This window comes from Mesoplodon bidens (genome assembly GCF_964165515.1).
Source record: "Mesoplodon bidens genome assembly, chromosome: 9".
In the NCBI taxonomy this organism is placed as follows: domain Eukaryota; kingdom Metazoa; phylum Chordata; class Mammalia; order Artiodactyla; family Ziphiidae; genus Mesoplodon; species Mesoplodon bidens.
The window spans coordinates 94,576,636-94,601,194 of NC_138166.1; the positions used below are offsets into that span (position 1 = coordinate 94,576,636).

Consider the following 24,559-nt stretch of genomic DNA (forward strand, 5'->3'; position numbering starts at 1 on the left):
GGCCTACTGGGTAACACCCAATACACCAGCCCCTGTGCCCTGGCTGCAGGCCCGTGATACAGTCAGAGGGTTTCAGGTTGGTCCCATCCTGCCTGAGAGCAGAGCCAGCCTCTAGCTGGCCTGGAGAGGTGACTAGCCACAGTCTTGAGAGGGGAAAACTGATCAGCACCAAGGTTGTAGTGAAGGAATTATATCACATGGCCTGCTGGTTTGCAAACAAGAGACTCACTCGGAAGCCCAGAATCTCAGTTAATAGGAATTTCTTTACCAGCCTCCCCTCCCTGTGGATGACTCTATTTTCCTTGGCCCCTGTGGGATGCCGAGTCTCTGACAAAGGTGAGCAGTGAGGTACCCTGTTGAGTGATTTGGAAAGTTTGTGTGGCCAGAGGGACTGGGGAAGGACAAAGGAAGGATTGGGTGGTGTGCACACCTACAAGAAGCTGGGGCATGAGAAGGCGTTTAGCTGCAGAAACACTTCCACAATCACCCCCACCCCAGTTACCTTCACTTGGATTAACATTCTCGTGAGTTCAGGTGGGAAACGGGAAAGGAGTGAGAAAAAAGGGGTGGAGGGATTGGTGAAGAGAGAGAAGATGGAAGATGGGTGACAGGCAATGGGTAACCAAAGACTATCAAGAGAAGGGACATTGGATTTGTTTCAGTCAAGACCAAACTCATCCTCAGCATCTCTCTTTGGGTCCACATTTGTTGTGTAAATAATTCCTCATGTCCAGGCCCTCCAGAGTCTCCCCTGAGGGCACCAGGGGCTCATGTACATCATTTTCCTTTTTCATGTAGTGCCTTTCACATGGTTTCTCCTACAAAGTGATATTGGTGGCCTTTTTTTTCTTCAAAGAGCTTTTTTTCCCCCCCTATCCATAGGGGCCTCTCTGAGAAAGAAATTGAATAATGTATGTTAAAGATATCTAAACAGTAAGAAAACATATTTTACAAAATAAGGCATCTGGGGCCCAAGTAATTGTCATTTTCAAGTGATACATATATCTGCTTCTCTGTTTGCTGATCTTTCTACCTTTCTTTTTTCAGTGTGAAAGTGTGTCCGGCTCCCTAAAAGCTTTAACTGCTAATACCTGGGGGTGGGCGGAGGGTGTGGAGGTGCCTGAATTAGGACGGGTGTGTCTGGCAGCGATCTCAGGTGTGTCTCTATTAGGGCGATGAACTCCAGCCAAGATATGTTAGCGGCTGTTTAAGGATCATTATGATATCCAGTTGATACTGAATTCTAAGGAACTGCTGCTAGCCACTGGGTAGGTGGGAACTGGGGGAGAGGGTGATATTTCTAAATGGTAGGTGGAAAAGAGTGAAAATAATTTCTTTCCAATAATGAGCTTGTTCCCAGTTGGCGAATATGTATTTTTAAAGCCATGCTAAATTAAAGAATCCACCTGTTTCCCTAGTAGTTTGTTGCACATGGGTGCAGGGAGACTGTGGGATATCCAGAAGAGCTCTATACATAATTGGATTTAATTGCTCAACGAGTTACTGGAGGTTTCTTTAATCAGAATGGAAATAAGGAGAAGCTGAGATCACACAGATACGTGGTACTTAAGTGAGTAAACCAGTGGTGTGTCTCCATGTAGCTGTTAGTTGGTAGAAGGAAAGCTGGGCTGGAGTTAGGGAACTTGCCAGGTTACTTTCTTTTCTCCTCATTTCTGCAGCTCTGTAGTGTTTTCTGCTGAGAGGCCTTCTTGGCTAGGTTGTAAAGCTCTTTGGCTGAGATGGGTGACAACGCTGAGGACAAAGAACTGAAGCAGAAATTAAACTTTTCCTCTTGTGAGGAAGAGCACGAGAATGAAGAGCAGAAGGAAGCACCAGAGAGCGAGGAGGCCCAGAGCCAAACCCCAGAGAAGTCTGCAGTTCAGGATTCAGGACTTGCTCAGGAGGCACAGCTTACGCCTCTCAGAACTCCCCTTAGTAAAGTACGTGACCTCAACACATTTCAGGAAAAAGACCAAGCGAGTCCAGGTCAGGGTCTGAGAACGCCAGTGTCACACTCTCTCACACGTCCTGAAACCCCAGCCCCGCCAGACAAGGGCAAGCCGCCACGCTGCGAGGGCCCCTTCACTCCCAAAGTAAGTCCATCGTTGGGGAGGAGGGAGCCGGGCCGCTGAGGTCTGTGTTCCTTCAGTTCGGCGGACGGAGAACGAGGGCCCAGTCCTATGTATGTGTGACAGATCTGTTTCACAGGCTGTATCTATCTATCTTCAGTTACGTATTTCCTGGTGAAAATGAAGAAGAGTTTAAAGTTACCAGGAAACAGAATTAAGTGTCTTGCCAGCTGTCTTTTTTTTTTTTTTTTTTTTTTTGCCGTACGCGGGCCTCTCACTGCTGTGGTCTCTTCCGTTGCGGAGCACAGGCTCCGGACACGCAGGCTCAGCGGCCATGGCTCACGGGCCCAGCTGCTCCGCGGCATGTGGGATCTTCCCGGACCGGGGCACGAACCCGCGTGCCCTGCATCGGCAGGCGGACTCTCAACCACTGCGCCACCAGGGAAGCCCCCTAGCTGTTTTCTTAAAACCATTGGTGTAGGCCACAGATAAATCTTGGGTGGGGAAAAAGTTCCTAGTGAAAGAATATTGGAACTGGAAAAATTATTGAGATCTACAGCCTGACCGGTACTCTACCTATGAGAAAACCAAGGTCTCAGGAGAGAAAGTGGCCTGTAGCTCAGCCAACGGCAGAGAAAGGACTGAGAAACATGATCTTTGGGGCTTGGTCTACTTTTCTTGCCATTATGCCAACTGGCTCTATTTTTCTGTGATTATTTACTAATATTTCCTAATATAAGGATGTTCACATTCACTATTTAACATATTTTTTATCTCTTTGCTGCTGCTCTTTCCAGAAAGAAGTCCTCTCCCTTCCTTGGTCTAGTGAGGTACAGGCTCTTATATGTGAACAAGGAGGTAACTTGTTGATACTCCTTTATAAGCTGAGGATGGCAAATAGGTAAAGGTCCCAAGTAAGCCGATTCCTTTATCCCTGCTGTGATTGATCTCCTATTATATCATTCATGTTATTAAAGCCAGGACTGGGGCAGGGTTACCTCTAATAGACTGGTGCCGTGGTGTGTGAGCTTTAGGCCTGGAATCAGCTCTGCTTCCTGCTGGCTCAGCTTGAGGTGCTTAAATCATCATGTTATTACATCTGTGCTTCTGGCAGCACAGTCACTGCCAGCAGGTCTCTTTTGTACCTGCTGAGTATGGGTACCACAACTACCAGCAAATACTAAGCTTCTTGTTTGAATGGTAGACAAACTACTTTAATAGGCTCATGCGTCTGTCTGTGGGTTTTTCAGTGGTCCCAATAACCAATCAATTAACCATTAATTTTCTGAGAACCCACTGTGGGCTGGGAGCATGAGGCAGTCTCTGGCAGGGAAGATGTGCCTACAGATACTATGTGATAGGTGATTCAAGAGTGGTCGGAGTTCTCTGGGTGGACCGCTTCTCAGTGGGTAGTCAGGAAAGAAATGAAGGTGAAGGAAGCATATGCAGGACAATGAAAGTTGGTATGGTTTTAATACATGGAAATTATGGGGAGAGTGGGCTAGGAGCACGTAGTTCAGAGCAAGAGTAAGCAGGCAAGGGGACACGCACAGTATGTGTATTTCATCCACTCATTGAAAACTTAACTGAACACCTTGTTATGCTAGTAGACCTTCTGCTGGCAAACCCTTCACTACCTCAAAAAGTATGCATAAAGGTAAACAACAACGGTAAGTAAAGTTCAGATCAGGTATGCTAGAGGACTTGTAGAGTGTGATGAGAAATAGTGGGGAATTAAGTTTTGAGATATCCAGGACACCTTTCCAGAGAAAGTAATGTTTGAGAGCCGTCTTACAGGATGAGTCGCAGTTTGCCAGGAAAAGAAGGGAGTGAGAGCTCGAGGCTGAGGGAAAAGCATCTACCAAGCTATGGAGGGGAAAGATCCCGCTACACCTGGAAAACCGCTTGTTATTCAGAGTGGCAGGGGTCTGGCAGTGAGCCCAGAGTAGGTAGGTAGCAGCTACACTGAGATTTTATCCTGAAAGTGTTGAGAGAGCCATTAAATGGTTTTGGTCAGAGGCAGTTTTGAAAAATCATGACCTTCATGTGAGGGATGGAATGGAGTGGGAGAGACCCTGGGGGCAGGGCAGTATTCATAATAGATCTAGTGAGAAAAAAGAAGGGCCTGAACTTGGATAGTGGTGGACAGTGATAAGTTGAGAGATGCTTAGGAATTGCTAACTGACTTGATGGAGGGGTTGAGGGAAAAGCAGGGACCTAGGGTGTTGTGAGGCTTCCTGCTTGTTTGACAGAGTCGATGGTACCTTGAATCAAGGTAGGTCACCTTAGAGGATGTACAGGTTTGGAGAAAGAGATGTGGTGTAAATCGTTGGATAAGTGGTTCTGCAATGCAGGAAAACCACCTAAGTTGGAGATCTATATTTGGATATCATCAGCATTTAGGAAGTTGTTGAAGCCATGGGTGTGTATAAGTTTACACAGTCTGTGTGCCAGAGTAAGAAGAGGAGGGGTCCAAGCTAGGGACCCTAGAAATGCCAAGATTTGAGGGACAGAAAGAAAACAACATTTGGGGGGGAAACTTGAAATGCAACTGGGAAAGTACACACTTTACGAAAAATATAGTTTGGATCAAGGTCAGAGGAGAGAGGCCAGGGGGATGATAATTCATAATGTTGTGCTAAAGATAGGGATGCAGAGGAAAGGAGGATTGGCTTAGTTCAGCCTTGCCCGAGGGATAGGACCAGAAATCATGGGAAACGACTTCAGGTCCCCATAAGGACTTCCTAGCAGAATTATCTAGAGATAGAAGAGCTTCCTTAGGAGGCAGTAAGGTCCCTGGGGCTAAATGCATTCAACGCTATTTGATGACCACTTGGTAGAAAAACACTGTACCAGGGATTCAAGCATCAGGGAACTAATTATACCAACTGGGCCTTTAAAGTCTTTCCCAGTCCCTGTGGTGTTGTGTCTTAGTGGGAGGTTGCCTCCTTCTCCTCTCACCATCTTCAGAAGTCAAGGAGCTATTCCCCAAATTTCCTTTCTCTTAATCATCTGTAGTAAGAGCTGTTACTTATATAGCTACACTCTCTGCAACACGTTTATACTCTCAACCTGGTCATCTTTCCAGAAATTTTCAGTCTACTTTACTTCTAGGCAGAACTCACTTTCATAAATCTTGTTGCAAGCTGTGTTCTTTTAGATTTCAAAAGGATTACTCGTAATTCTATCATTTTGGCAATAAAGTCCATATTAACATAATATATTTGCTATATTGTAAGTGGAGTTCACAAAATCTATCAGCTCTCATATTTCCAGACTAGGAATTCTCATAGTCTTCCTTGATAGGAATACTTTTCCTTACTTTCATCTGAAAAGTTTCTAGGCCTTTTTGTTGTCCTTGAACGGTAGCAACTGGAACTATGTGCAGCGTCCCAGGTGTGGATGCCCCACTGTTTCATATGTGACAGATGCATTTTATTTTCCATATGACAATCAGCATCACAAAAAAAATTGTTTCAGAAAATGATTTACTATAATTCTAAATTCATTTCCTGAATCACATCGACAACTGAGAAATGTCATATAGTATAAGTTTATTTCTTTTGAACCAATACTCAACCCTTGCAATAAACTTATGGGAAAATTGTTTGTCATTGATGGCTTTGTCTGATAATATCCCCAGGGCTGTTGACCCTCTGAACTCTAAGACATATGTAAAACCCTTGGCAAAACTCTTGACTGTGTCGATTTTTCTTCACTTAAAAAAATGTTAGGCTACTATGTGTACTCTATAGCTTCCTTCATTTCTGCTTCGATCAGTCAGTTAATGAGTATTTATTTCTGTTTCTATCATTAATCTAATAATGAGTATTCATTAGTAAGTTTAATATCCATTCTTTGTAGCCTCACATTCTTTAATTACATTTTTATATACTGAATCATATTGTAATCTAGCTTCTGCTTCTACACTCAAACGTCATGTGCAGAGAATATCAAAATAGAATTCTTTTCCAAAGGGCCTCACAGTGCAATGATTACACTGTGAGGTTACATCATGGCCCCTGTGTCTACTACTGTCCTCTTGAGGGTCTATTACCAGCTATTCCTCTGGCCCCTGGCACTTAGGTCATAATAGCATTCTGCCGTCTCATCACAATTCTTTGTCTTTGATTTCTCCCCTATGTCGTTTGATTTAGTTCTGGTTAGGTTTTAGGCCGATGTTCTCTTACTGTACCCCACTTGGAGTGGTAAGCCCTGCACATTTTCCTATTGACTGGTATGCTAGTTGTAGCCACTGCAAAGCCTTGCATCTTAAGGGCTTAGAGTATTACTTTTCAGTCTCCTTACCCCACTTCCTGGAACTTTTCTCAATTTGTGCTACATTTTTAGTGGACTTGGAAACTTCTTTTTCCATGTTTAGATAGTCTAGGAAATCTTTCCCTTACAAAGTGATTATTTCTGAAACATCAATGAACTGCTGATTAACAGACTGTGCATTCCTTAAGAGCCAGAATTCACCTCTGGACCCTTCAGCACCTAACCCAGCACCTGCTACTTAGTAGGTACCAAACAAATATTGGGATGAATAATTGAGGGGAAATTAACTATACAGTCTGAGAACATAAGCACCAGGTCTTCTAGAGTCATTTTCATTTGTTTAAGCTGAAAGGTCATCTTTGAAAAGCTGGAGGTAGGACTAGAATTGGTGGTCTCATAGCTGACTATCAGAATCGCCCAGGGGAAGAGGGTGGAGCTTAACAAAAGCACAGATTGCTGTGCTGATCCCAGGAATCAAAATATCTAGAGGTAGACTGGGAATCTGTATTTTTCATAAGAGAACCAGTTACAGTGTTTGCAGTGAACCAGATACCCTCTAAGGTCCCTTTCAGCCATAACTTTCTTTGGTTGAAATATTAATTAACTAACGGATACAGAACCATTTTTTAAAAATTACCTCCATTCTGATTTGTCTTTTATCATCCTCATTCAGGGCCAGGTGAGCCAGCCGGGGATCTCTTCAACAGGGAAGCTCCCCTCCCGAAGCTCTAAGCATCTGAAGCTCACACCTGGTCCCTTCACCGATGCGATGACCTCACTGGCTCTGATCAATATTAATCCCTTCACTCCGGAGTCCTATAGGAAACAATTCCTTAAATCCAACGGCAAGCGGAAAACCCGAGGCGACCTGTAAGTGTCCTGTTGCTATGACTTTTGAGAACTGACCTTACTATTGCCAAGTGGAAGGGGGAGTGTTAAAGATTAGGATTAGGGCTTCCCTGGTGGTGCAGTGGTTGAGAGTCCGCCTGCCAATGCAGGGGACACGGGTTCGTGCCCCGGTCCGGGAAGATCCCACATGCCGTGGAGCGGCTGGGCCCATGAGCCATGGCCGCTGAGCCTGCGCATCCGGAGCCTGTGCTCTGCAACGGGAGAGGCCACAACAGTGATGAGGCCCGCGTCCTGAAAAAAAAAAAAAAAAAGATTAGGAATAAACAAGAAGTCTGTCTGAATGAGTCGACATCATGTTTATATATATTCCCTCCTTTCTAAATGTCAGTGCTGGCTTTAACCTTCTTTGTCACAGAGATCGTAACACCTTTCCATTCTGAAGTGTACCGTAAAATGCCTTCTCTTTGAAAGAACAGGGCAGAGTAAGCAGTAGATCTGTCTTATATTAGGAAGTTGAATGGGCTATGGAACTGCACTCAAGGGCTCCCCTCTGGTTACTACGAATCCAGCAGTTGGGGAAGGTGTAGTTCCCGTTCCAGAGAGTGTATTGCTGTTTTGAGTCTAGTGGTGTGACTGGTGGTGAGAGCCATAGAGCAAGGATTTGAACTTCTCTGCAGGTGATGGAAGGCTGGCTGAAGAGAAAAGAGAGTACTGCTTTTGGAGGTGCTAATAAATGGAAAGCCAGCTGCACTATTCCACAAAGGCCACTGAATGGTAGAAATCACCTAAATAAGGAGAGTGCAGATTACTCAGGGACATTTCTCTACTGTATCCTCCATGCTGCTTTTTTATAGAATGGAAGCACCTCTACAACAGGCCAGTCATTTATGCTTAGATGTACTCAGCAAAATAAATGCACAGCTAACAATCTAAAAGCCTGTGGAACAGTTAATATGCTGTGTTCTTTTGGAATCCATGACTACATATTAATCAGCCTTGTAGCCAGAATAGGTTTTTCTCAATACTATTTCCTGGATCTTAAGTAAACAGGACTTCAGCACAAGCACACTGGTCTATTCTTGCTACTGACTATTCCACTGCTTTTAGCTCTTTAGGATTCTTTGTAAACCTTCAGAGTGAATGGCTTCACCTCTCACTGAAGCTAGCAGGAAAAGACTGCTGATTTGAATTCCTGGCCCTGAAAGTGATGACATTTTAGTACAATAACTTAGTGATTCTGAGAGGGTATTTTCCCCTCTTTTTCACCGTGGCATTGTTATTTTATAAAGTATTAGAATGTAGTATTAAATGCAAGTCACAAGTGTCCTGCGTCACCTAATTTGCACGAGTGTAATGTCCTCCACTTGCCACTTCTACCCTGTACTTGTCCAGAAAAAGAACCTAGCTGGCTGATCTAGAAACTGAAATTTTGCTTAAAGATCCAGGATGCATCTGCTCATGCCAAAGAGGGTGTCCGTCAGAGACTTAGCTTAATGAAAAGTAATTGAAAATATCTTAGCCAGGATTAGAGCACATTCTGCTATACTTACAGTTGGCTTGTGAACCTAAGACAGGCCGGGCTCTAAGGGAGGCGGGTGAAATGTATACTGGTGGTGAAGAGCCCTTAGAGTTTCAGGAATGTTCTGTGCACTCTCTTGATCCGCATCTCAGCATACCTTGTTCCATTTGCCTAAAACCCTGTTCTTTTCTTTTAGCTGGTTCCTACTCATTCTTGGAATCTTAGCTTACATGTCCTCTTTTTTGGGAAAGGCTTTTACTCTTCAAATAATTAACTGGGTGCTGTCTATGGTATCCCTTGATATCTTGTTTTTATCCTGTCCTAAGTTCTTGTATTGAAAATTTCTGTTTATCCCTGTGCCCAGATATAGATTGAAGAGGGGAAGTAATTGTCTTATTTACTTGTAGAGCGCCCAAACCTAGCATAGTGCTAGGCTCAATAAGTGCTAATCGTACTCTGATCTCACTTTTTTTTTTTTTTTCCAAGTGAGGAAGCTGGTCCAGGAGAAGGCAAAGTAGAACAAGGTCTGCCTGCCAAGGTGAGCACAGTTCTTTGGTCCAGGCTGTCGTGACACAGTCATTTCATCCTAATGCCTCCTTCTTTCTCCCTCCCTCCCTCCTTTCTCCCTTCTCTCCTCTCCAACCCTCCACACACCTTGTAGTAAATATGTTTTGCAGCTAAATTTATCTGGGCTCTCATCAGGGCCTATATTCTTAGCGAGTTGTTACTTTACCAGACGGTGTCTAACAAATATATTGCTGAACCATTACCTTGGAGTATTCTTAAAGGCTACTGCTACTGTCTTTGACCTGGGGGAAAATTCTATACTCCAGAAGAAGTGAAGGGAAAATCAAGATATTTAAGGTCCAAAAATGAATAAGACAAAACAGAGAAAAAGGGCATAAAGCCAGAGGTCTATACGTAAAATTTAGCTCTTAAATGTGTCAGTATCCATTGATTTTTATAATGTTGATCTAGTAGCCCTCATTTGATAATATAAACTAAGAAAATCATACTGTAAATATTGCCACCAGAGATGTTTGTTGCAGCCTTAACTGTAATAGCGGGAAAAAAAGGGGGGGGGGAGTACTGAATGTCCAATAATAGAAGAATGGCCAAGTAAATTATAGTTTAAAGTCAATGGAATATTAAATTGCCATTAAGATGCTTGAACATAGGCATGGCTTCATGATATTATAATGCTCAGTGCATGTAAATGGGAGGGGGGAGGGTTGGGGAGGGGGAGGAGGAGGGAGTGATATGGATGATAAGGTGGTACTTGGTGTCTGAGATAAGGATGGTAAGGTAGCAGGTAAGCACGACCAGCGCCTTCAGGCCTCTGATCAGAAGTGTGGGTTCCTAACTGATTCACTTTGTTATAAAGCAGAAACTAACACACCGTTGTAAAACAGTTATACTCCAATAAAGATGTTTTAAAAATAAATAAATAAAATAGTAAAAAAAAAAAAAGGTGTGTGTTTCTCATGGGAAACAATTAGGTTTGTCTGATTCTACAGCATCATTTTGCAAAAACAATCTTCCTATTAGAGGAGATGGAGAGAGGGCTGGTAGCTGTCGCAAATCCAGACTTAGAGGAAACAGAGCTTGAGACTGGCTAAGGGCAAGGGAAAGTATAGATCTTTGGCTGGGACTGCATGTTGGAAATGAAGAGCTAGTAAGACTCAAGATATTTTAAACACTTAAAGTTGGATGGCAAAAATTCTTGCTAAGGAGGATATTGGGAAAAGATTAGTTCACAGAGACGAATCAGCTTGGATTGAGATCCATATAAATCTCTGGATATTTTTGCCATCATAGCCACCATTGACTGAGAATTATCTATCTATCTATCTATCTATCATCTATTTGTAACATATATAACTGTCATGTGATATTTGACAGGACCCTGAGGCATAGTTGCTGTGATCCTCATCTTACAAATGAGAAAACTGATAAAGGAGTTCAGTGACTTGCTCGAGTTATTTACTAGCAGAGCAAGGAGTGATGTCGCTAGTTGGCCAGTAGCAGGAGTGGTTGCTACATCTGAGCACACATTCTGAAATAATCAATTGGACAATTTTGTTCTCCAGACTAAGATCTTTTGGGAAGCAAACGGAACACAGTATGTTTATTCAACGTGAGATGAAACATCAGCAGCCAGAGTGTGAGACAAGTAAACAAGAGTCAAAGAGAGGTGTTCTCTCTGTTTAACATCCTCCTCCAAGAGCCCACCCACTCCTTCAGCTAAGGACAGTAGCTCTGGCTGTGAGTGAGGTGTCCTCTCTAGGCACATAGAGGGAAGAAGAGTATGGCCAGACAGAGGAAATAATATAGAAAAAGATGTAATAATATAGCAAAGAGAAATGTCAGTACAGAGTTGTATGACAGGTTATAAAGGACACAGAGAAGGTAGTCAGCAATTGTGGCAGGGTTGCAGAGGCGTTTGCTACCAAGAATATTGATGCATTTGCCTCAAAAGTCTTTTTGAAAACTTAGAGAAATTTAGGAATAATATGCCTTAATTTTATTCTCACAATATGTTAGGGATAATTATTTTTTTTACTGAAATATTTCAGAGATGTGTTCTACGAGAAACCAACATGGCTTCCCGCTATGAAAAAGAATTCTTGGAGGTGGAAAAAATCGGGGTTGGGGAATTTGGTACGGTCTACAAGTGCATTAAGAGGCTGGATGGATGTGTTTATGCAATAAAACGCTCCACGAAACCTTTGGTAGGATCATCAGATGAGTGAGTACCTTTAAAATGTACTAGAAATACACACTTGGATTTGTCAAAGCATTTTGAATCAGGGCACTGATGTCATTAGCTACTTTTTTTTAATCACCCCCCCACCCCACTGAAAGTTGTCTCACATTCATAACCTTTCTGAATTTTCAAGATCAGAGATAAGTTATTTCCTGAAACATACCATGAGCATTTAGGATCATGTTGTGGTTTTTTTTTTTGTTTTTTGTAGTTCTTGTGGCTTTTACTACTGGTCTTACTGTTTTTTTTAAATGAATAGATTTATGGAATAACCTTCTGGTGCCTGTTTAGTTCATCAGAAATATTACCAAGTTATTATTAACTCACTGGTTATCTCTACTTTGCATTAATAATAAATTCAATAGTCAAGTTTCAAAGTTTCCTTCCTTGTAGGCAAGGAAAACCTAACAAAAATTTAAGTTTCATTCCCAGAACTAAATGTTCAAAAGTTCTTCCTTTCCACAAGGAAAACGAATATTTTCAGATTCAGCCATTGCTCTTTATGAACTCTGGGGAATATAATACTAAAATGCTGAATCTGACATCAGTCTTTGGAATTCTTCATTTGAATAATGAAATTGATCAAGTACTATATTTTGCTTGTTTTGTATTGGATTTCCTATTGCGTAATGAATATCTGCCCCCAAGACTGTCCCTGTGACTACATCATACTGGCTGAGTTTAATATTGACTATAATGATTGTTTAGCCTTCATAGGGAAGGTAGAGGGCCCATCACAATATCCACAACCAAGTCCATTTCTTCTTAAGCCCATCAGGGTTTTTAGATTGTGATACAGTGAAAATAAGAATCAAAGCAGGTCTGGGCTTCCCTGGTGGCGCAGTGGTTAAGAATCTGCCTGCCAATGCAGGGACACGGGTTCGAGCCCTGGCCTAGGAAGATCCCACATGCCGCGGAGCAACTAAACCCGTGCACCACAACTACTGAGCCTGAGCTCTAGAGCCCACAAGCCATAACTACTGAGCTCACGTGCCACAGCTACTGAAGCTTGTGCGCCTAGAGCGTGTGCTCCGCAACAAGAGAAGCCACGACAGTGAGAAGCCCGCACACTGCAACAAAGTGTAGCCCCCGCTCACCACAACTAAAGAAAGCCCGTGCACAGCAATGAAGACTCAACACAGCCATAAATAAATAAAAAATATATAAATAAGTTTGTTTATTTAAAAAAAAGAATTAAAGCAGGTCTGCTGCTGAGGTAATAACCCCCTAGGATTCCTGTCTACCTATGTCATGTTCAGTGAAAACACCATGGGCTTTGGTCCAGGACAACCAAGGTTCTGGTGTTAGATCTACTATCACCAGCTTGACTTTGGGTCAGTCACTTAACTTTCTAAGGCCTTAATCCTTGCCACTATGTCATACTGAGACGTTACAAACATTGAATGTGATAAAATAGTAAGCAAGCAGTGAGCACTCAGTAAATGTCCTGCCATTGTTAATAATGCCTCCTAGCTTGTCTTTTCAAAACCTTTGTCTGTCTATTATCTTGATGCAGTTTTCTCAGTGCTTTTCCGTCTCTTAGGAATTTGGCTATGCGTGAAGTTTATGCTCATGCGGTGCTTGGGCACCACCCCCATGTGGTACGTTACTACTCTGCTTGGGCAGAAGATGACCACATGATCATCCAGAATGAATACTGCAATGGTAAGTACGTGGTCTAATATCTCCGGAGAGGGCGATGGACTTTTAAGTCCTCGGAAAAACATCCTTGCCTCCTCCTTGTAGTTCACGGCGGGTATATTAGAGTCATACCTCAAAGTCTGTACTACTGTTTCGTTTGGAAACAGAGAGCTGGAGAAAATGAGTTGAGCCGGAAAGGAGTTTCGGGCTTGTGTTTCTTCCAAAGCTGACGCACAGCTAATACACAGAAGCTATCATATCCTTCACACTTTAATACTTAAAGAGGAAACTTTCACCCTGGTGGTTTGAATGGTAAATCATCCTTTGACCATTTGCTAGCTATTCTAAACGATGCAAGCCATAGTCCCTGTGATTGGGGGGAAGGGGTGGTAAACTTATATAGCCAAATTTGGATTAACTTTGAAGTGGAGTCCTGTGTTTGGGGATTGTTCATGTTTCTTGCTGCTCCTTACCTTTGAGCTTTAAGTATTCTCAGAAGAGTAAGGGCAGGGGGTGGGGTGCTGGGACTGAAAGTTAGCGACTTCAGATATGTTCTCCTAGGTCCTGCAGGACCACATATACGCCGTAACCAGTAAACCCTTTTTTTTTTCCTGGGCTACTTAAATTATAAGAGTGGTCCTTTGGATTAACATATTTCTAATCCATGATTAATATTTCTAATCTATGATTAAGGGGTGACATAACAGTAGCTGTGTATTGTTATTCTCGGAAATCCATTTTCATCAAAATGTTCAGTGGTAAAGTAGACAAGTGCTGCCAGTTGAATAGAAGCTTGCCATCATTTGGGGATGCATCCATATTTTAGCCACAGTAATATTGGATAACGGCATCCCCCCCAACATATACACCCACCCTGAGCTTCTTGAATAGTACAGTCTGTCTTTGGCTAAGTTTAATGACCACTGGATAGCCCTGAGTATGTACGTCCAGCCTGGCTTTTGAGGACAGTGATCAGTGATAAAGCTTCATCACCGTATACACGATTGATTTTATAAGTAGGCAAGTAAATAACATTACGAGTTGCTAAAAACATAGAAAATGGTATAGAAGACATATCCTATAAAATAATGATTTGGCATTTCCCTTATTGTTTCCTTATAGCCTGATTTTCTCATAGCCTTACCTGTGAACTTCATGAGTTTTTTTTTTCTTAATAAGCTCACCCCAAATCCCTTTTTCTAATAGTTTCTTTGGGATTAAAAAATGGACCCTTTCCTTATATTTGTGATTGAGAGGTTGAGACTTTCGTATCATCTTCTCTTCTTAATTTCCTCTTATCATAACCTGAGATTCCCTATTCTTTTTCTCTCTTCCCTCTCTCTATAAAGAAGATTGATTTTATTTCCATGACATTCAGCTACTAACAAAGAGAATATTAAATTAAAAAATTAATAAAGTGAAACACAACTAATTTTAACCTGCAGGCAATGTAAATTTTAACTGGGGCAATGTAAAAGTTTCAAATTTTCAAAAAGAATAAGATGAAGTGATCTATTACAAATCACCTTCTAATTCTTTTCAACATTTGAATACCTTCTATAGGCTCGACACTGTATTAAGCTCTAGGGTGAGAAATACTGTAGTGTGAGATAAGGTAAGTAAGTCCTTATCTTCAAGGAGCTTTATTCCATCTGCTCTGTTAAAATGAATACAAAAGAGACAATCTGATGCAAAGCCATATGGTACAACTGTGGATACAAAGCATTCAGAGCGGATGAATGTGAGCAAGACGCCGTGTGGTGGGATGGGCCTGGGCTTTAAAGTCAGGCAGACCTGGGTTCAGAATCCAGCTCTGGGGCTTCCCTGGTGGCGCAGTGGTTGGGAGTCCGCCTGCCGATGCAGGGGACACGGATTCGTGCCCCGGTCCGGGAAGATCCCACATGCCGCGGAGCGCCTGGGCCCGTGAGCCATGGCCGCTGAGCCTGCGCGTCCGGAGCCTGTGCTCCGCAACGGGAGGGGCCACAACAGTGAGAGGTCCGCGTACCGCAAAAAAAAAAAAAAAAAAAAAAAAAAAAAATCCAGTTCTGTCCCCTAGTAGTTGTAGCATCACTGGGATGTTATTTAATCTCAATGAGTAAAGAGACAGTAATGTTTACTTAAGGGAGTAGTTTGAAAATTAACAACAATATATGTCAAATGCTAGCACAATATCAAGTCCCAATACAGAGTAAGAACTTGATAATACTTGTCATTAGCATATCCGCAGAAAATCTCATAAAGGAGGTAAGACTTGAATGAGACCTTGCAGAAGGATTACTAGCGTTTAGGCAAGGAGAAGGAAGACCACCCAGTTAGGGGAACAGCAGGCAGGCTAAGAGCACCGTGCTGGGAACCGGTCTGGCCTAGCAAATGGTAAGGAGACTAACAGGCCTGAGGTGACCCTACAGGAGGAAATAAGATCAGCAAGGTAAAGGGTGGGAAGACTGCAGTGGGTTGTGAAAGCCAGGCAGTGAGTTGACTAGATGGGATAGATTATGGGGAATCATTGTTTGTTCATCATGGAGGCTCACCAACTTCACTCAACACTTGCCAATTAAAATGGGACTGTGATTTAGCAAAATGTAATTCACATACATTGAACCTTTCATACGTGAACTGATCATGGAAAATAAAGCATGTCCTTATACCTTGTTTGTAGCTAAGGATAATCCATGTTGAGACTTTGCCTGATGGCTCTAAGTAGAGGATAATAAGCCCAAAGTATGTGTGAAGTAACAGAGTAGTCAGTGCCTCATTCCTTCCACTCCCTCCCCACTGCATCCTCTCCCTCTTTCTCACCTCTTCATCCTTATGCCCTGTTTCCCCATGCCCACCCTTACCCCTCACCCCTAGCCTCTCATAGCAGTCCGGCTGGAACATGTACGCTTATGGTTTTAACTCTGATTATAAGTTAGATGATTTTGATAACTTAGATTTTAACTATTAGAGGCTAACAGTCATCTGATTTCCCCTCCTGTCCCTCCTGAACCCTGAACTAATCAACAGTTCCCTCCTTCTCTGCCACCCTAGCCAAGATCCCCTACAAGCCACCTCTGGGCCAGCCTCAGAAATCTGAAGGTTTTCTGGTAGGTCTTCTGTGGGACACCATGAATACTGGTTATACTTTTCCACCAAATAAGGAACAACTCTACCAGCAGGAAAATATGCTTGGTGTTGTTGGTAGCAACTTAAAATCAAGATTGTGAGACTACAAATGTATGAACACACTATCCTGTTGAATTGTTGGTCTGCTTTTTGCATTTCATTGTTGGAAGGCATTTGCTATTTATTTGTTTCGGTATCAGTTAGGCCTCACGAGCAGACAGGAAAACATGGATATATTTTTCTTAAGTTTTTTTTTTTTTTTTTTTTTCCTGCCAAGTAGGGCGAGTCTCTTTATTTTATCTAAAGGAAGGAATTCAGCAACTCCTCTCACAAAGGTGGTTTGAAAAGAGCTGCCAGGAGCTGGCTGTTTCCTCCTAGGGCACCACGCTGGCAGGAGCCAACTCCAGGGGGGAGCCTTGGGTTACAGAGCTAAGGCTCCAGCGCAGCTGGGTGAGATTAGGAGGACTTAAGTTTACAGTCATTCAGTATTGCTATGTCTATAAACACACGCTTCCTTGTTAATACTATTTAGTAAAGAACAGTTAACTATGCTCTTCTATAAGAGTGTGTGGACAATCAGCTTTAGCTGTAGCAAAATAAGGATATTCTAATACAGTCGTAGAAATGATTACTTTCCAGTAACCTCTACTCTTCTAATTACCTCTTGGCTATCTTTAATATTACCTGTAGAGATCCTGAGTAACTAAAAGTGCTGCTAGCACTGGTCTAGTTACCCTTACTAAGTATCTGCAGCTCTTCAGGGGATGAGAAATACCTCTGCTTATAATCTAAAGGAACATATTAAGTGGATCCTAAGTTACCTAGGATGCTTCTTTCTTTCCATACCTTTCATAGGGTCCTTGACTCAGCCTTTCTTTTCCCTCTGTTGCCAGAATAGACATTCAGTTCAGAAAATACTTATTACATGCCAGACCTTGGCACAGTGAAGATGAAAGAGCTGTGGGCCCTGTCCTAAAGGAACACCCGGGCTAGTGGGGACCCGGGGGCTTTGTCGCAGCTCATAACCTTATCCGCAAACTTGGTATTGAGGTGACTGCATGTTTAACAAGCACAACGCACTGTTTCTTTACTTAATCTTCCTTTCTAATTAATGTCTTTAACAGTCCATAAATTCTTTCCTAAGAAGACTCCCAGGGGAAAAAAAATAACCTTTACTTTAGCCCTTTTTGTGTTTCTGAAAGGGGCTGAATTCTCCTTTCTGAACTTACTTTCACCTGGCAGCTCAAGCTTTAAATTCAGTTTTACATAGATACTTTAAAATATCGATTTCCTTAAAAGTACAGTTACCATCTCAGATCCTCCTGTTCTGATACATACTTGGAGTGTAGAGCTGTGGGCTTTCTGACAGGGGGGTCCCAGGAGTCTCTAATTTGACTGAAGAGGCTGCCAACAAATGCTAATCAATGAAACAAAGGGTTCAGAAGCATTCTAATACCTTAGGATAGGGGCATCTAAGATCAGGTAGTCAGATGAGCCGGGGCCTTATCTTTTTATTGATAACAATGATAAAGAGTTGATATACAAACACGGTGGCTCAAATAGGGTTTAGGTGTATATGGAGGTTTTATATTTTCCTTGGATCAGCAATCATTACATGTTCTTATTTCATGATATATATTTTAATGGAATGAAACTTGAAGCCAATTACATTAAAATTACTAATGGCCTATAATTCCTAGCTTGATACCAACATGGAATTATTCATCAACATCATAGTAGCTACATGACTAGGGATGACTGGCCTTCTGGTTAATAACTAGGTAAAACTTTTAAAATGTTAGTTGGGGCATACTCAAAGCAATAGGGCCACATATTGAATACCTAGGATATGGCATTTTCTTTTCCTCTTTAAAGGCCCTTAATTCCTCTTTCCAATATGTCTATGGTATAGACAGGGAGCAGATCTTATGTTTCAAACTCACACTGAAGCAGTTTATACTTGCTGAACTGCGTTCACTCATGAGGAATTTATTGATACGTACTATGCTTTCGTTTATAAGATTCATACCTTTTCTCTCATTTTGCGGGGCTACTCTCTGTTTTTCTTTCCCAGGTGGGAGCTTGCAAGCTGCTATATCTGAAAACGCAAAGTCTGGCAATCATTTCCAAGAGTGCAAACTCAAAGACATCCTTCTACAGATTTCCCTTGGGCTTAAGTACATCCACAACTCTGGCATGGCACACCTGGACATCAAACCTAGTCAGTACAGCTCTCCTCCGGCGGTATTTAGTTCTTTCCCCACTGTTGTCAGAATCTGTGCCTGCGTGTCTATCAAGTGTCAAAGATGCTGTTTGCTGGCAGAATCCCTTTCATCAGTTCCCCTTTCCCCCTTCCCTGCCCAAATTTCAGTTAAAGAGCTTTAGCCATTTCCCCCCTGGGCCTAGAGGACAGAGAGGAAAGACTCCCAGATAGTGAAGCAAAAGTATGAAAATAACTGTTTAATTTACCTCATAGATAAGTGACAGTATATTGGCTGCATCTTGACTTTCTACAGCTGATGCTCTTCTCTTCCTAACTCAGCCCTGACCGAAGTGAGCAGCAATGGATGGTTTAGGCACTCATTAATGTGAAATGCGAGGAAATGTGGTTACTATTTTGTGGTTTTGATTATTTCTTTGTTTTGAAGCCACCAGCCTCTTCAGAGGATGGAGTTTGTTTGAGGTTTAAGTTTCACTGAAGTAGGTATTATCAATCACTCAGCTGTTCAGAAGTAGTGTGAGAGATTCCATGGAAGAACAGAAACCTTGGTAGCCTTGTTACATGCACACAGAAAAGGAGGGTGACTGAAATGTTATTTACAGAAAAGAATCTCGGGTGAAAAAGTTTAGGATTCATTACTTAACGACAACTCTGTATTTTTTCAGGTAACATCTTCATATGTCATAAGATGCAAAGTGACTCTCCAGTAGTCCCAGAAGAGATTGAAAATGAAGCTGATTGGTTTCTCTCTGCCAATGTGATGTATAAAATTGGTGAGTCTGTCTTGTAAACTGATTGGTATACTATGATCCTATAAAATTTATGCGGACGATTCTACTCCATTTATTCCAGTTTTAAGAAAGACGTGCTTTTAAAGAACTCTATTTCTTTTTTTCTTTTTTTTAGGTGACTTGGGTCATGTGACATCAATAATCAAGCCCAAAGTGGAAGAGGGAGATAGTCGCTTCCTGGCTAATGAGATTTTGCAAGAGGTATAGATTAGGGAAATGGAGGGTATTTTATAATCCATTGAACATTTTGAGTCTCAAATGAACGTTGACAGTGCAAGAAATGAAAAGTATATATTTATAATTTAAATTTATATTATCCTTTTTCTATCCAGAATGGAGACCAAAGATAGGAGAGAAACTTTTGCAAAAAAAAGCGTGGGGAAAGCTGGCTCAAGCATGGATTAATCAAAATTTTCACTATTTTTTGTGAAGGTCCTTTACTGTTTCTAATACTTCTTAGAATTCTTAAATTTATGGATTTCCTGGTAGGAAGGAAGCCATTATTGGTCGAACCCATCTTTATCATGCTACTATCCTTTTGATAGCACTTCCAGCTTTGGTCATTGGAATGACCTTCACTTATTGCTCACCTTCTAAGATGTCTGTGAGTCTGGCCTAGGAAAAGGGTATAACTTTCTACAGGATAATAATCAGGGGGGAAAAAGAGGAGTCTTTCCTATCTGTGATCAGTCAATCTATGCTTCAAGCCTCTTTGAGCCTGAGAGAGCAAAATGGCGCTGAGATTCTGCCTCAGACTCTTTGGGGCAGGGCAGTGCTAATCAAGTGGATTTGTGCTGTGTCCCGTCTTCCCTAGAGATAGACCACTAACCACAGCAGCTATAACCTTGCCCACTGCGTCTGTTTAAGTTCATGTGCATTCAAATGAATCTCTCTTACCAGTTGTGTTTTAGTCTAGACTCACTTCACTTGGCGAACTAACTGGCGAACTTCCTGTCTTCTGTTTTGAAGAATTATCAGCACCTTCCTAAAGCAGACATATTTGCCTTGGGATTGACCATTGCAGTGGCCGCGGGAGCAGAGTCATTACCTACCAATGGTGCGGCGTGGCATCACATCCGTGAGGGGAACCTTCCAGACGTTCCTCAGGAGCTCTCCAAAGGATTTCACCAACTACTCAAGGTGGCGTCTCTAATGAAATGAAGAGAGGACAGAAATGTCTGTTTTTTAAAAAATGTAATGGCAAATAGATGAGAAAAGGGAAATGGTGGTGCCATCGACAGAAGGGAAAGGAAGCAGGACTAGGAAGCCCAGAAAAAACAGGACAGACTGAAAGGTTCTCTAGGAAACTTAGAGCATATCATGAAAACCTTTTGTTGTAGTTTAAAAATCCTAGTGTATTTTTCATTTACCTTTCCTAATAACCCTGCGAGGTGGGCAGATGAGGAAACCAAGACTCAGAGCAGTTCCTTGACTTGTATTTCACTTTCGATAATTGATTAATTCCAAAATCAAACCTGCTCTTAGGCTCCTATTTCAGGGTTTTAACTACAGTCAATGGTAACAGTGATATTACTCAAAAAATTGAATTTTGTGTGTATAGAGGAAATATAAGTTACTTTATTAATGGATAACTGACAATCCCACTAGTTATTTGAGCAGAAGAAAGGCATAATGTTAATTTAGGAATCTATGTGTTCCTTGTCCTTAATGATACCTGAGTATGTGAAGGGACAAGGAAAGGAAGGTATTATGTTGAAACAAAGAGAGGTACAAAAATACCTACACTGTCAAGAAACTAGAATTATACTAGAAAAGCAATGTATATGTAAGATTTACTTCATGGCTTAAGGAACCGGAATGGTTAGAATCCCTAAAATAGTCTTAGAAATATCTACTCTCTTGGAGATTAAATTTGAGTTTCACAGTTTACCTGAACACTTCAAATTTAGTTCCAAACTTGTCCTTCCTCACTTCTGCTTCCTTGAAAGAAGACAAACCTTTCCTCACAGTGGTCTTCGGTTCATAGTCTAATCACCTATTTCTGTGTGTAAATTGCTCTTAGATTTAGTTGATTCTGAGTACCTCAATGCTGTCCCTGTGCTAGGTAATACGCATATGTTAATTCATTTAATTCTCACAATAGTCCAGAAGGTGAATATCACTATCCTAAATATAGGAAAGGGAGACTGAGTTTCAGCAAAGGTACGTGACTTGCTCAAGGCTACATAATAAGTGGTGGAGCTGGCTCTGAACGTTGCTCCCCAACTGCAAAGGTCAGTGTTTTCTTCATTATTCGACACTACTAATTTCCATATATTAGGTATTTTCTACTGTATTCCAGTCATTTTAGGCTATACACATCCTCTACCTGAAGATAAATGCTGTAGGAATACTGTCATGGTGGGATATCCTTAATTAATTTTAAGTGAAAAATGAGCACGTTATGGTAGAAAGTGAGCTGAACTAGGAGTTGGGTAACCCAAGTTTTAGTCTTGGTCCTGTCAATAACTTAGACAAGCCACTTTTTATCTCAGGACCTCAGTTTCTTCCTGCTTAAAATTAAGGCAATTAAGCTGGTTCATCATCCATCCAGCTCTAAAATATGATACTTAAGGACAACTCAAAGGTATGGATGACTGATGCTACCAGATAAGGATGATATTCCTGTCCCAGGTGGAGCTAAGTTTTCATTTATTTATTCCCTTTGTACAAAGGAGAAACGAGTTTCACAAAATCCACCAGCAGAACCTGGGTTGGAGTTGGCTTGGGTGGGGAGAATTTTCCCAACAGTGAAGGTTCTATTTCCTCCTTTTTGGTCCTACCTCATCAGAACATGATCCACCCCGATCCAGCAGAGAGACCTTCTGCAGCAGCTCTGGCCAAAAGTCGAGTTCTCTGTCCCTCTCTGGGGAAAACAGAAGAGCTTCAGCAGCAGTTGAACTTGGAAAAGTTCAAGACAGCCACACTGGAAAGGTAGATTTTGGACGCTGGAGTTGAGAAAGAATTTATTTATGTACTACTCACAGTGACATGACTGGTCTGATGTGTCTTCTCTATGGATTCAAGTGGAATCCAACAGTATGACACAGGGGCCCCTGCCCACAAAGAGGCTAGTAGCATGGGGCTCTTTGTAACAAGGGGCTGGATGCTCCATGACTAGATGGCTTGAGAGAGAAAATTCCAGTCAATGCAAATGAATACAAGGAAATACAACTGGTAAAGAAAAATTAGCAGGATTCTGAGTGACCAGAGTTTTAAAGTAACTGGTGGATGATCACCCGATATAAGATAACCATAGTTAAAGAGGGAAGATATCTATTAGAAATCCATTAAATCTTGGGGGCAGGCACATATTCTGTCTTGGCAAATGTTTAGAGAAAGAAGTATTTTTCCAAGCCAAAGGAAGCAGTCCTATTACTTATGCATGTAAGCTTGTATTCATGCAGGCATTTAGTTATTAATCTATTCCTTCATTTAACAAAGTAATTAATTAGATAGGGTGGGCTTGGTATTATAAAGGCCAGGAAGCGATGTTTGAGCACGGTTCTGAAGGCATTTTAAAGTAATTATTACATACTGTGAACTGTTGAAAATATAAAAGCAGATGAAAAATGGTCCTTGTCTAGAATAAACTTAGAGGTCCAGTTTCTTTTGGATGCACAACCCATCTTAAAATGATTAGTTTGAAAAGTCCCCCAAATGATTTCTTGGCAATGAGCTGTGGAAGCTCTAACTGAGCCTTTAGTCAGGTAATCCTTCCTAATAAGCAACTCAATATTTTTTTGCTTTTTGAAATTGTCTAGACCAGGGGTTGGCATACTTTCCTGTAAGAACGAGATAGTATTTCACCCTCTGTGGGCCATATAATCTTAGCTGCAACGACTCAGCTCTACTGGGGTGATGTGAAGGTGGCCATAGACCATATACAAATGAATGGGAATGGCTGAGTTCCAGTAAGACTTTATTTACAGAAACAGGTGGCAGGCCAGATTTGACCCATGGGCTGCGCTTCGGAGCTTTTGTATATAGCCTCTAGAGTTGTTCTCTTATTTTTCTTTAAGTTTAAAGACCATTTATGCTCCAATCAGTAGAATTCAGTAAGCCAAGCCTGCTGTGTGTTGAGGCACGTGTGAGGTAGCCATTTTTTAAGATAATCACAGGAGCTAATTTTCTATTCCGTGTATAGTTCAGGCTTGTTTCTATAAATACTGAAATAAAAAGAAAAATCTATATCAGTTTTTTTCACTTTTTAGAAAATTTTTAATTTAATTTTTTAAAAACATCTTTATTGGAGTATAATTGTTTTACAATAGTATGTTAGTTTCTGCTTTATAACAAAGTGAACCAGCTATACATATACATATATCCCCATATCTCTTCCCTCTTGCATCTCCCTCCCACCCTCCCTATCCCACCCCTCTAGGTGGTCACAAAGCACCGAGCTGATCTCCCTGTGCTATGCGGCTGCTTCCCACTAGCCATCTATTTTACATTTGGTAGTGTATGTATGTCCATGCCACATCTATATCAGTTTTGATCATAAATATTATCTCTAATTTAGAACTAAGTAGCGTACATTTTTCCTCTTTCATTCCAGAGAACTGAAAGAAGCCCAGCAGGCCCAGTCCCCCAAGGAATGCCACAGTGTCCCTGGGGTCTCTGGGACCCCCACGGGATCAAGAAGCACCAAACGCCCGGTGGGAGGAAAGAGTGCCAAGTCTTCAAGCTTCACCTGGGGACAGTCTTCCCCGTAAGAACTCCTTTCACACCAGCTCACCTTTTATCCCCAAAATAGATACCGACTGTGTCAACCTTTCTCTTGTAAAGGGAGAAACTGACAGACTTGGGTGCCCAAAGATTTCAGAAGCCACTCCTAATTTAGCGTTTTCAGCCAAGATCCTACAGCTATCAAGACTTCCTAGCAGCGATGGTCGTAGGTATTATCATTGGTAGCCATTTCTCTTCTCTCTTGCTACATTCCTAACACCACCGGTCAACAGTTCATTCACTTCTTAGATCTGTTGATGCACAATGGAAAAGCATGGACTTCTGAACTGAAAGCAGCCCTTTGTGCAGCCTGTGGACTGTGAGGCTGCCTACCTACCTATCAAGGATCCCAGGGACTCTCCGGGCAAACAGAAAGGAATTCAATTTTGTTTTGAGTTGAGGTAACAGCTTACAAGCAAGTGTGCCTGGATTTCAACAACACTTCCCAGGTTAGATGATTTTATGCCTCAAGGAATTTTCAGCCACTTTGAGCAAGTAGTTTTCTTACTGCATTCTCTGAATGGAGCCAACCCCTTTCTCTGATGTTGTATTTATTAAGTAAATGACTTCACCACCATATGAGGTGGGTAG

At 41.8% G+C, this 24,559-nt stretch overlaps 1 protein-coding gene across 1 annotated transcript; it reads left to right on the forward strand.

Annotated features, from left to right (window-relative positions):
* Positions 1-1,739: 1,739 nt before the first annotated feature.
* Positions 1,740-23,955, forward strand: WEE2 (WEE2 oocyte meiosis inhibiting kinase; the record flags this gene model as incomplete). The annotated part of the gene is made up of 11 exons (XM_081243677.1): positions 1,740-2,093; positions 7,021-7,217; positions 9,202-9,253; positions 11,292-11,464; positions 13,026-13,147; positions 18,303-18,449; positions 19,115-19,222; positions 19,356-19,441; positions 20,210-20,380; positions 22,032-22,174; positions 23,799-23,955. The coding sequence occupies 11 exons, from the start codon at positions 1,740-1,742 to the stop codon at positions 23,953-23,955; spliced, it is 1,710 nt and encodes a 569-aa protein (XP_081099803.1).
* Between the last annotated feature and the right edge of the window lie 604 nt (positions 23,956-24,559).